The 13,937-nt window shown below is 50.3% G+C and overlaps 1 protein-coding gene across 1 annotated transcript in view; it reads left to right on the top strand.

Moving 5' to 3' along the window:
• The window catches only part of LOC309568668 (excitatory amino acid transporter 2-like), a 292,136-nt gene that overhangs the window by 65,553 nt on the left and 212,646 nt on the right, over window positions 1-13,937 (top strand). The window contains exon 3 of the mRNA XM_082274406.1: window positions 3,457-3,707. Within this exon, the coding sequence (XP_082130532.1) occupies window positions 3,457-3,707 (251 nt within the window). The remainder of the gene's footprint in view (window positions 1-3,456; window positions 3,708-13,937) is intronic.

Genomic DNA, 13,937 nt, shown 5'->3' on the forward strand with positions numbered 1-13,937 from the left:
GCAAAAAAAAGGGGGGATCAGTGGGGTGACACAGATTCAGTGGCCCCACTACAATCACAGCACACAGCACTAAACTGACTGCAGTACACTCTGTAACATAAGAATCAGCCCTACACTACACTGCAAGGGCTGATAAATATATATATACTTCACTATCTTCTGAAATAACTGATAAATATATAGAACTACTACACTGGCTGATCTATTAATCTATAAACCGCACACTGGAATAGCTGATAAATATATAGGATCTACTACACTGGCTGGTCTATTAATCTATAAACCGCACACTCCACTAACTATCCTGCTTAATCTCCTCTCCTAACACACTGCACCCAGCTGCCGTATAAGTAGCAGTTTTATATAGTGTGGGGCGTGGACTTAGCCCCTGACCTGTGATTAGCTAAAAGCACCCTGCCTTTGGCCAATCCCAGACATTGTGATGTGATTGGCCAAAGCATACAGGTCAAGGTGCATGCTTTGACCAATCACAAGCATTGTATTATGGCGGGCAAATTTCCTGCAAATGGCCCTGTTTGTTTGTTGTTCTATGAAACAAACTAACGAACAGCCGAACTTATGTTCGACTTGAACTCGAAGCTCATCCTTAATCACAATCCTGTTCTTACATGAGTGTTTTCTGTAGTGTTCTGTACCCCCTTCACATTACCCACTAGCAGTGTCCTCTGCCTTTCTCACAGTAGTTTATTCTCCTCCTCTCACATCACTCCCCACAGTAGTGCCCTCCACCCTCCCCAATAGTGTCCTATGCCCCCTTCACATCACTACCCCCTTTACATTACCCCCTCAAAAGCACTACTCCCCTACAACAGCGCTCTCTGCCCTTTACATCACCCCCCCCCCTCACCCTCCCACAGTAAGGTTCTCTGTCCCTTTACATCTCCCCCAAAGTAGGGCTCTCTGACCTTTTACATCAACCCCCACAGTAGGGCTCTCCGTCCCTTTACATAACCCCCCTTCCCCACAGTAGGGCTCTCTGTCCCGTTACATACCCCCCCTACAGTAGAAATCTGTACCCCCTTCACTCCCCCCCCCACACACACACACACAATATCGCACCATGCCCCTTTACATCACCTCCCCTCCCAATAGTGCTTTCTGCTCCCTTGGTCCGGCTGGGACAGTGACTCTGGCCGCCATTTAGTGATGCCTGTTTTAAAGGATCTAAAGTACAACAGGCAATTAGCATTTGCAGAATTAATATTCAACAAAAAGCAATCTATATGTTTCTCCTTCCTTTAATTTTTTTTAAGCATGGGTACCCTAAGGAGTAGGTATACACATTGCTTACATGACATCTGCATGCTTACACTGATATCAAATAGTTAAGGTTGAATTCCAGGTATAGAAATTTTTGGACCACGTTTGGTCATGTTTCATGTTAATATACACCGATCAGCCATAACATTATGACCACCCACTTAATACTGAGTATGGCCCCCTTTTGCCAAAACAGCCCTGACCCATTGAGCGACACCAAAGTAACATCCACATGAAAGACAGGACCCAAGGTTTCCCAGCAGAACATTGCCCAAAGCATCACACTGCCCCTGCTAACTTGCCTTTTTATACAGCATCCTGGTGCCATCTCTTCCCCAGGTAAGTGACACACACACATGATGTAAAAGAAAATGTGATTCATCAGACCAGGCCACCATCTTCCATTGCTCCATAGTCCAGATCTGATGTTCATGTGACCATAGAAGCTTTTGGCTGTGGACATGGTGTGGGCCACCACAGCCCCTTACACAACAAACTGCGATGCCTATTTTTTTCTGCTTTCACCACATTAACTTCATAGAAAGTATGTTCACTTGCTGTCTAATATATCCCACCTATTCCCTTTACCTTTCAGTGGTCATAATGTTATGGCTGATCGGTGTATTCACCCTCAAACTGCCTATTTAGATTTTCAGAATACAGAATGCAAAAGGAAAATTTCCAGATATTCCATGCAGGAATCTTTTTAGTGTACCTGGGACATCGCCAGATAGCAAAACAAATGTAGCTACAGATAATGAATTGTCAGGGCTCGATTAACCACTTGCCGACCAGCTGCCTCACTTATACGGCGGCAGGTCGTTAGGTTCCCTCGAATCGCTGTACTTGTACGGCGGTTTGCAGGAGCAATCCTGTGGTGTGCACACCCTCGCCCACTCGCCAGCGGGGAAGCTGAGGTGCGGGGCCGGTGGCACCCATGATCGCTCCCCGTGAAGATAGAATGGCAGTCTGCTGTTGTAAATGCAGCAGATCATTGTTCTCTCTGCTATCAACACAGAGCCCTTGTGTTCCTGCTATTTAGGATCACAAGTCTCTGTGTTGATATTACAAGTCCATCCCCATACAGTTAGAAAACACCCTAGGCTCACACTTAACCCTTTTATCGCCCCTGGGTTAACCCCTTCCCTGTCAGTGTCATTATTACAATAACAGTGCATATTTTTAGCACTGACTACTGTAATAATGTCTCTGGTCCACCCAAAAGTGTCAAAAATGTCAGTTAGGGGTCCGATCTGTCAGCCGCAATGTCGCAGTCCCACTGAAAATCGATGATCGCTGCCATTACTAGTAAAAAGAAATAAAAATAATAAAAATGACATAAATCTTTTCCCTAGTTTGTAGATGCGATAAATTTTGCGCAAACCAATCAAAATACGCTTATTTTTTTTTTTTTTACCAAAAATAAGTATCAGAATACAAATTGGTCTAAAATTATGAAAACATTTGACTTTTAATTTTTTTTTTGGGATTGTTATATACGGTAGCAGAAAGTTAAAAATATATATATATTTTTCCATAATTGTCACTTTTTTTTTTAGTTTATAGTGCAAAAAATAAAAATCACACAGGTGATCAAATACCACCAAAAGTAAGCTCTATTTCTGGGGGGAAAAAATACATAAATTGTATTTGGGTACAGCGTTGCAAGACCGCGCAATTGTCTGTTAAATTAATGCAGTGTCGAATCGCAAAAAATGGCCTGGTCATTAAGGGGGATAATCTTCCGGTCCAGAAGTGGTTAAAAGTTTCTGTAAGTGCTTTAACATTTTGATCTGCTGTTCTGGTTAAACCATTGTCTTCTGCCTGGAGTTTCAGCCTGTTACCACCTTACTTGATCACTGCTTGTCCTAACCATAGCTGCCTGTTTGTCTGGCAATTAGATATGATGCTTTGAATGCCCATCAGGAAAGTGTTACAAAGTAAAATCTATTGACAATTATGAAAGAGAGTACAAATTAGTATGAACTGTTTTCCCTCTCAGTTTTGGAACCAGATTTATCTATATGTAGCCTGACGTGGTACAAAGGATAGATTTCCAGATCACTCGATATGGTCTGCTTTGACCTGCTGATCTAGGTATAAGCTCAGAGAAGATAATAGTTGCCTTTTTTAAATATTTCTTTCATTTTTTTACTATTCTCTTTATATCAACAGGTTTAGCAGGTCTTGATGCCAAGTCTAGTGGTAGGATGGGTACACGTGCCATGGTCTATTATATGTCTACTACTATTCTAGCTGCCCTGCTTGGAGTCATCCTTGTCCTCTCTATCCATCCTGGAAACCCCAAACTAAAGAAACAAGTCAGCGTCTCCATAAAAAATGAAGAGGTGTCCAGCATTGATGCATTTCTGGACCTCATCAGAAACCTGTTTCCAGAGAACCTAGTACAGGCTTGTTTTCAACAGGTATGTACTTGTAGGATTAGTAATTTATGTAGCTACAGTATTTTGTGCAATAAAAAGTCCATATTTCCTCATTCAATTGTTTTATTAAAGGTTTTGCAAATAGGAAACAAAGATGTATATACAGTAAAAACATACACACATGTCACTGTTAGGTCCAATTCCAAATTATATTTTACAGTACTGACCATAATAATGGAATAAATTACTGAAACGTTTCATGAATTCAGAAGGGAAATGCAGAACTTTAAGGGGTTTGTTCTTCTACCCCTGGGGATGTCTATTTTCATAGTTGTAAGACTCTGGTATCAATGTGGGAGTAAACTATCTATGAGTTAAAATTTTAAGGAACCTCTTGGGAGAGTCTAGTGTGGCTGTAATCAACCAGTAGATCGCGATTGTGGCCAGGTGACTGGTAGATTGCAGTCTGGGCTTGCTGACCCGCCATCCAAGATCATCAAGGGCTCAGAACAGTAAAGGTTCATTTACATTTGCAGTTTTAGGGGTGGTAAAATCCAATAGTTAAGATATGTTTTTACCACCCCTGTACCCATCCTCACCCCCTTTAGCTGCAGTGGCCAGGGGTGTACACAAGTTGCAGCCACTGCAAGAGTTATACAGACTGTCATGGTTTATGGGTGTAGCACCTGCCAAACATGACCCATACAGGTGAATGAGGCCACTCTACAAATGCCCTGCAACCTTGTGTGGTACACCAAACAAGTGGTTTAAGCAGGCAGTGTTTTGCTGTTTTACCACCTGCTTTAATCCCTTGGACCCACAGAAGCATGCAGTTGTCATTTACTTGAAATGGGTCATGTTTGGCAGGCAGTAGCACCCACGAAAGCAACAGGGGGTTTAATTCAGGCTGCAGCATGTGTACACCTTTGGCTGCTTTCTCAGCAGCTAAAGGGGGTAGGGAGTGGTAAATCTGCTACCAACCGCAGAGTTTTACCACCATCAACTTTATGTGTGATTGACCCATAAGGGTGCCCCTGCAGAATGCAACTAAAGGCTCATTTACAAGTGCAACAGGCACTGCTGCTCCTCTGAGTGTGTTTGACAGGTGGTGAGGAGGTGATATGTTGCCTCCTCACCACCTCATTTAAACCCAAGATTTCCCTGCTATGCATACGATTGTGACCAGGTAATATGGCAATTAGCGGTGCCCATAATCTTTGACTTCTCCCATGTCATTAAGGTAGATCTCCACCTCTTTATGGTTGCCTAACCCTGGTTAAATGCATTGGCAGTCAGCTCTTAGTGTGAGGAAAGGGATATGCAGTGTAGTTAGGGTACTATACACCACTATAGTTAGATTCAATAATCTAGTTTCTGTAGGGAAAATGTTAAGTGTCAGGGTGACCGTAGTGTAGTTTAGGGTGAACTGACTCTGACTGCTATGCCAGGGTGACCGAACTCATCCATGTCAGGGTGACCGCCAGAAGAAAAAGATCATTTTTCTTAGAATTTTTAGTAGAGCAGGGATGGGGTTCCGCTCCTTTCACACCTGGGCGTTTTTGTTTCAGGCGTTTGTTGGGCTTTTTTGTGGACGTCTTTGGAGGGAGGCATGACATCTGAACTTCTGTATAGGGGTATATATATATACAGTGGGGATCGAAAGTTTGGGTACCCCAGGTAAAATTTTGTATTAATGTGCATAAAGAAGCCAAGGAAAGATAGAAAACCTCCAAAAGTCCAATAATATGTCAACAAAAGTTAGATTTTATTTCCATCATTGACACTTTCAAATTTACAGAAAACAAAAAATGGTGTCTGCAAAAGTTTGGGCACCCTGCAGAATTTATAGCATGCACTGCCCCCTTTGCAAGGCTGAGACCTGCCAGTGTCATGGATTGTTCTCAATCATCATCTGGGAAGACCAGGTGATGTCAATCTCAAAGGTTTTAAATGCCCAGACTCACCTGACCTTGCCCCAACAATCAGCACCATGAGATCTTCTAAGCAGTTGTCTAGAAAACTGAAACTGAAAATAGTTGACGCTCACACAGCTGGAGAAGGCTATAAGAAGATAGCAAAGCGTTTTCAGATGTCAATATCCTCTGAATGTAATGTAATTAAGAAATGGCAGGGGGCGTGGCTTGGACCCGATCCAATATGGCCGCTTGAATCTGAGCTCCTGCACTGAGGGGTCTGAAATTACCTCATCCTGAGCCCTTTCTTCGTGTCTACCTTATCCTAAATCATGGGAAGCAAAGCCAGAAGCTCTTCCGCCACCAGAGCGGGAACCCCGGGAGAAATGGAGCTGACACTTAGCCGTAATATCCCGGACATCTTCCGGTCACAACGGCCCTCTCCTTCTTCCTCGTCCTCTCAAACCGCCCGCTCACGTTCCCGCTCGCCAAACAGGCAAGCCGCAGAGCTGGGAGCCTCTCTGCCTACGCCCTCACAAGAACCTCCGAGAACTCCGGTGGCCACTCCAACTCTCTCTATGGCGGATCTGTTGCTGGTTGCCGCAGATATCAAGGCGGCTATGGCGGCGGCCATAGCGGACCTCCGCAGGGACTTTCAGGCAATGTCTGTGAGGGTGGAGGAGGTCGAGATGGTCACCGCCCGTCATGATGCTTCCCTTGGGCAGGTATACCAGGTGTCGGAGTCGCATGCGGTCCTCCTTAGAGATCTCAACCGACATGTGGAGGACCTGGACAATAGGGGCCGCCGAAGGAACCTTCGAGTGCGGGGAGTCCCCGAGAGCATAGAACATCAAAATTTGCCTCACGCTGTCACCTCCATATGTAACGACCTCCTCGGCAGGCCCCCCGAGACACCCGTGGTCTTTGAGCGCATTCACCGGGCCCTGAGACCCCGTGGCAGGGAGAATGATCCTCCGAGGGACGTGGTGTGCTGTCTGGCCAATTTCCAGCTTAAAGAGGATGTCTTGAGGAATGCCAGAATCAGACAGCACCTCACGTTCCAGGGTGCCGACATCAAGCTCTTCCAGGATCTTTCTGCCATAACGCTTCAGAGACGCCGAGAGCTTCGCCCTCTGCTGGAGGAACTTAGATCCCGGGCGATCGTTTACCGGTGGAAGTTTCCCTTCGGGCTATCGGCCTCCTCACAGGGTCGCACGGCCCTGCTGCGGGTTCCGGAGGACCTCGACCACTTCTGTGCCACCCTTGGCATTCCTCCTGTCGATGTCCCCGACTGGTACAGTGAGTTACGCACCTCCCCGATGTGCCGAGCGACCTCCATGGAGGGCATCCAAATGGCTGACAACTGTGTCCTGGGCCGCCGCCGATCCCACCCGCCTTCTTCACCTCCGGGCAATGGGAGGGATGCTCCCCGCAACGGGAGCCCAACGGCCTCACCCGTCTACCGGAAAGCACGTCACGCTCCATAGTCTTCCCCGCCCAGCGCCTTTTTCGGATAGCATGGAACTGTTCGCCTGGATCCCGTTTGTCTTGCTGGAACTGACCCTATCCTCTGTTGCCTTGTCGTGATGCCCTCCTTGCCCTCACATGACCCACGCTCTCCCCGGACCTCCGGACCGGCCGCCCCGCCTGCTGCTCCTCTGCCGCTGCCTCCTGTGTACGGTCCCACGGGCTACACTGCATTGGATTACACCTCTGGTTCTTGTGAGCCCCCTCTTCCTTACCCAGGCTCTCTCCGATTAATTGGATCTTTCTGCCTGCCCCCCCGGGAGAATCCACAGCTGGACCTCTTCCCCCCGTTGACAATACCCTCCGGTCTCTCCGGGACCCTTGCTGCTGTGTGCCTCGGATTCCCCTCGCTCATTGCCCTGATTCCCCCTCCTCCACCGTGCCCCCCGTGACTTCCACAAACTCGCCCATCCGGCTGCCCGGGACTGTCCACCTATGGAATGCCTCGGGCCCTGGCTCATTCCCCTGTGCTTCCTGGGTGCTGCCCCCGGCCCCCCCTCTGCAATGGCACAAACGAGATGGATACCCCCCCTTCTTCTTGCAGACGTTGTTCGCTCCTGCTCTTCACAGGACTGCTCTACCATGGGCTGGGGACAGTATACAGTTCGTTGATATTGGCGGATGCACTCATTACTGTTGTCCTGCTTTTACACTTGCTCTTAGCTAGCCCTGAGTGTTTTTGCTCTCATCCATGCTGGGAAGAATACTGTGTTAATTGACCCTGTCTGCAATGCACTTTGTTGCTCCCTCTCACTTTCCTCCTTCCCTCGCCCCCCTCCTTCCCCCTCTCTCTCCCCCATCCTTCCCCCCTCCCCTCCGTCCTTCCCCCCTCCCCTCCGTCCTTCCCCCCTTCCCTCCGTCCTTCCCCCTCCCCTCCATCCTCCCCCCCCCTTCCTTCTTCCCCTCCCCTCCTTCTTCCCCTCCCCTTCCCTCCCTCTTCCCCTTCCCGTCCCTCCTTCTTCCCCTCCATCTTCCCCTCCCCTTCGTCTTCCCCTTCCCTCCCCTCCTTCTTCCCCTCCCTTCCTTATTCCGCCCCTTTCCTTCTTCCCCTCCCCTCCCCCTTCTTCCTCTCCTCCCTTTCCTTGTCCCCTCCCTTGCCCTCTTCTCCTTGTCTACCCCTCCTTCCCCCTCCCACCCTCTCCCTACATCTCCTGGCTCACACATGGATGCTGGGGTACTTGCCGTAAGGCGCGGTGCCTGATCTCGGGGGGTGGTGCCCTGCTCTGTGTAGGGGGGCGGGGCCCCGGTGCTGACGCTGCGGTTCCCCCCCCTTCCGCTGACCAGGCCGTCGCCCGCACTGCTGGGTATGCCCGTGGGGCGCTCCAGCCTTGCCTTGCCTCCTCCCGGGCTGTCATTTACACACCTAGGGGAGGTGGGGTATGTCTTGTGTCCCTATGCCCCAGGTGCAGTTGCGCATTCATCTCAGTAGGGGGCGCCCCATCCCGCTGTCGGCCGGCCCTCCTGGGATGGCTCCCTCTCTGTATCCTTTCTGCTGGTCCACACCCCCCCCCTTTTTTTTTCGGGGGGTGCGGAGGTACTGGCCGATGGTGGGATGGTGGGGTCACTGGCGGGCCTGGCGACTGCCATTGCTCCGCAAATTATATGTATTCCGGGACACGCATTGAAAGTGATGGGCTGTTGGGACTCTTTATGGCATCAATGCACTGCTGTTTCACTGTTATTGTTAAATTGTTCCAGCAATGTTTTATTTGTATCCACTGGTATTTCTGTGCTACTCCACCTTCCACTGTCCTCTGGTTGTTACCTATTTTTGCCGAGTGATCAGACTCCCCCTGGGTGGTCATTCTTCTCCTGCCCTTCTCTTCCTCTCTGATGCTCCCTTGCCTGCTTCTTCCTTTTTCTCACCTGACCACGAGACACCTCTCCCACGTTCCGTTCGCCCCTTGGTTGGCCCACCTTGGTACGTCTCCCTCAATACAGACTCACTCGCCCTCTCTCGGACCGTCCCTGTCTCCCACTCGTCTCCCGTCTCTTTGCCTTTGCCACCCTCACTTTGACGCATGTGCCTTTCCCCGATCCCCCCCTGTGGCTCGCCTTCTGGTTCTGCCTCCCTGACGCCTCATCGCCGCGCCTGCATCAGATCGTACGTACTCCCTACTCCCTAAATTTGCTCCCTACTGTTCCCTCATTTACCTGGGCTCTCACAAATGCTACTAATGACCCCTGCAGGTCCCCGGAGTTCTGGCCACCGTGTTGGTTGTCTCCTTCCGTGCCCACCAACGGTCGCCGTTTCTTAGCGGTCGTCCGACACCCTCCGACTTCCACACACCCCCTCCCCCTTTGAGTTCCCCAGCTGGTCTGTCGGTTCTCACGGTTCTTTAGCTACCCTCCCGGCTTCTATCCTTCCCATTCCCCCCTCCCTCTCACTAACTCTCGACCCACCTCTCCCTCCCCCCCCCCCTTTTTTTTTTTTTTTTTTTTTTTTTTTTTGGAACAATGTCCGCACCAGCACCCCAGCCTGCTGATCTTCGCCTTAAGGTTGTCTCCTTAAACGCCCGGGGTTTGAACACGCCCCAAAAACGCTCGAAATTGCTCGCGCATATGCATAGACTCCGCGCGGATGTTGTATTCTTGCAAGAGACGCACTTCCGTTCGGACGCCCTTCCTAGATGCACAAACAAACATTTCACTCAAGCTTTTCACGCTACATCGGAGACCTCCAAGTCTAAAGGGGTCTCTATACTCATTGCTAAGTCGGCTCCTATCTCCATTTCTGACTCCCTGGCGGACGCCCAGGGGCGTTATTTACTGCTTCGGGGTACCCTTAAACACTTACAGATCACCCTTGCGAACGTTTACAGCCCCAACCAGTCCCAGGTCTCTTTTTTCAGATCAGTTTTGGGTGAACTGGCGCCCTTCCAGCAGGGCACCTTGATCTTTGGGGGCGACTTCAATGTTCCCCTGGAGCCGCTGCTTGACACCTCCTCAGGTTCCTCGTGTCTGCCTTACAAGGCCCTTAAACAGATTAGGCTATGTCTTAGAGAACTCCAGCTTCACGACTCCTGGCGGACGCTCCACGCTAAGGATAAGGATTACACCTACTTCTCCCCTCTCCATGCTAAATATTCCAGGATCGACTATCTGTTCCTTTCGCAATCTGCTCTCACTTCTCTCACTGAGGCCTCTATAGAGCCATCGATTCTTTCGGATCATCACCCTATTTCCCTTACCCTTACCTTTCCACTATCCCTATCCAGAGATCGGGTTTGGAGCCTTAACTCATCTTTGCTGACGGACTCAGCTAGATCAGCCGCTATCCGCGAATCTTTGCAGGAATACTTCGCGGTCAACGCGACGCCGGACACGTCGGCCCTCGTTCAATGGGAAGCCCACAAATGCGTAATTCGGGGTAAATTAATTGCGCTTTCAGCGGCGCTGAGGAAAGAAAGGGAGGCTATAGTCTCCGACCTGCTCTCGCGCATCCGCACCTTGGAACTGGCTCACAAGCGATCTCTGGCTCAAGACACTTTGGCGGCCCTTACCTCCGCTCGCGAAAGACTCATGGAGGAATTGGACCGTAAGACTAGGCGTAGCTTTCTCCTATCCCAAAAGCTCTTTTATGAGCAGGCCAATAAAAGCGGTCGACTCCTTGCCACAGCTCTTCGCCAAAAGAAGGCGAAGTCCACGGTCCACTCCCTCCGCTCACCCACTGGCTCCCTGGTAGCTAACAACCGAGACATTGCGGCAGAATTTGAGGCCTTCTACAGAAAACTTTACAACCTAGACCCTACACGTTCCCACCCCCCCTCTGACCCGTCCAGATCTCAGGCCATCAAGGACTATCTTGCGTCCAACATACCCCGTCATGCTTCTCCAGACTTTCGCACTGCGCTGGATCTTCCCATCTCCAAGCAGGAATGGGACCTGGCGCTTAAACAAATGCAACCCAATAAGTGCCCGGGCCCGGACGGCCTTTCAGTTGCATACTACAAATCCTTCCCTGATACCCTTGTCGCCCCGTTCTTATCCGCATTTAACTCTGTCTCGGCAGACAACCCCCTGTCCCCGCGGATGCTTGAAGCCCACATTGTGGTGATCCCGAAGGAGGGAAAGGACCCGACCTCCCCTGCTAGCTACAGGCCGATCTCCCTCATCAATGTGGATGTCAAGCTGTTCGCAAAGATCCTGGCCAACAGACTACTCCCGCTTCTGCCTAAGGGGATTCATAAAGACCAGGTTGGTTTTGTCCCGGGCCGCGAGGCGCGGGATAACACCATCAAAGCGCTTAACCTGCACCACGTTCTCTCCACCACTAACCAGAAGGGATTTCTGCTCTCCCTGGACGCTGAGAAGGCATTCGACATGGTCTCGTGGGATTTTCTGGCAGCAACGCTCTCTGCCTGGGGATTGGGTCCCCGGTTCCTTGGCTATGTTCAGGCCATGTACGCTAAACCGGAGGCGCGGATCCGCGTTAATGACACCCTGTCGAGTGCCTTCCAGATCTCCAACGGTACCAGACAGGGATGCCCACTGTCCCCCTTAATTTTTATTATGACTCTGGAGCCCCTCCTCCACAGGATTAGACAATGTGACATGATTCACGGGATTCATTTCGCTGACAGGACGTACAAACTTGCCGCGTATGCGGATGATCTTCTGTTGTTCCTCTCCGATCCCATCACGACCCTTCCTGCTCTCCTCAAAGTGTTCGCGGAGTATGCTTCTCTTTCCAACTTTCGGATCAATTTTTCCAAATCCTTCGCGTTAAATGTCACCCTACCCCACTCAGAAGTGGAGCGCTGTCGGGCGAATTTCCGCTTTACGTGGAAATCGGACTCGATCACTTACCTGGGCATTGAAATTCCTTCTAACCTCCAACACTTGTTTGTCCGCAACTTCCCCCAGCTTTTCGCTCGGATATCGAAAGACCTCCAATCCTGGTCCAAGCTTCAGCTGTCCTGGTTCGGCAGGGCAGCTGTCCTAAAAATGAATGCTCTACCCCGCCTCCTCTATGTCCTCCAAACGGTCCCCATACTGCTCCCCCCTTCCTTCTTTAAAAACTACCGTCGTATCTGCACCTCCTTCTTGTGGGGGGACAAACAGCCCCGCATTGCTTATAAGACCCTCACGAGACCGAAGTCTAAAGGTGGTATTGGCCTCCCTGACCTGTATAATTACTACGCCGCTAGTCACCTTACTAGGATAGCGGACTGGAACATCCATGGGCCTCATAAGGATTGGGTTTCCATTGAGAAGGGCTTTACTTCTCTGGATCTCCACTCCTCGCCGTGGCTCCTGGATGCCCACGTCCCCCCTGCTCTAAAGCTCCACCCCCTCATTGGTCCCTCCCTCAAAGTTTTTCGTACAGTTAGCATGTCCCGCTCGATCTCCGTGGTTCCAGGCCCTATGACCCCTGTCCGCTTGAACCCTGATTTCCCTCCTGGCATGCACAGCAATTACCTGACCCCGAACTGGGCCCTAGATCAGTTGAGAGTCCACCACCTTTGGGACAATGACGCCCCGCTCGATATACCCTCCATCGCAAAAAAGTCTGGCATGCCCCCTTTACCTCCTTGGCCACACTTACTCCTCAAGCAATACCTCCTGTCACTTTCTCGCAGGTGCCCCTCCTTGTCCTCCTTGACCCCGTTCGACTACCTGTGCCAACGGGAAGGCCCGATCCGCAGACTCCTTTCCACTATTCACTCTTTTCTGCTTGACGAACCCGATCCGGGGAAGCTTAAATGCTGCGAGGATTGGGAAGCGGATCTTGCAGTCACTTTCTCCCCAGAAGACTGGGACCTTATCCGTACGAATAATCACAAATGTTCCCTTAATGTTACCACGCAGGAAAGCGGCTACAAGCTTGTTAGTCGCTGGTATTACACCCCTACGAGACTACATAAGCTCTTCCCTTCCACATCACAGATCTGCTGGAGGTGTAACGCGGAACCTGGGACGCTCCTCCACATTTTCTGGACCTGCCCTCGCCTTACCGCCTTCTGGGAGGAAGTCCATAGAATTGTTACGCAAGTTACCACGGCTGACATCGCCTTCACTCCTGCTCAATACCTGTTGCACCACTCTTCCACCTCCAGCAGGACTTATTCTAAATCTCTGGCGATTCTTATGGTGAACGCCGCCAGGCAATGCATCCCGGCACTGTGGAAGACCATGCACGTACCTACCGTCAAGCAGTGGTTCCAGCGCCTCTCAAGGGTCGCGGAAATGGAGGAGTTGATTGCCATTGCTAGGGACACCCCCTCCAAACACCACAAAAAGTGGGCATGCTGGACTCATTACACTTCCACGCCCGAATTCTTCCGTCTCTGTCAGTGACGTCCCTACGGTACTATCCTTACTGACACCCTTGGATACACCGCTCTTTCCATTCTCTTTCACATTCCTCTTTGTCTCCCACTATGATAACAAAAATTTGTATTTTTATTATTTTTTTATTATTTTTTTTTATTATTTTTTTTTTTTTTTTTCTCTCCTCCTCTCTCTTCCCTCCTCTCCCCCCCTCCCTTCCTGTCAATTTCCCCTCGCCTCTCCCCCCCCTGTCTCCCTTCCCCTCCCCGCCCTCCACGGGCTGCTTCGTTGTCTCTGGGCGGGCCTGGACAACTGGCTCCCCTCCTTCATTGCATGACTTGAGTGCTTCGCAGCCGCTTCTCCCCGACGACTCCCCTGTCTCCCGTCCCTGGGTTTGGATCACCCAGGATATGGGCCTCGACACGGACCAGCTCGACCTGACGGCTTGTCCTCCTGCTGCCTTACTTCCTCTACAGTGTCTAATTCTTTGGCTTCTACTCTTACCTCCCCTCTCTTTCCACTTCTGATCCCTGATTGTCTTCATACGCCCCACAGGGTA

The sequence above is a fragment of the Pelophylax lessonae genome, assembly GCF_965119305.1.
Source record: "Pelophylax lessonae genome assembly, chromosome: 12".
Lineage (NCBI taxonomy): Eukaryota > Metazoa > Chordata > Amphibia > Anura > Ranidae > Pelophylax > Pelophylax lessonae.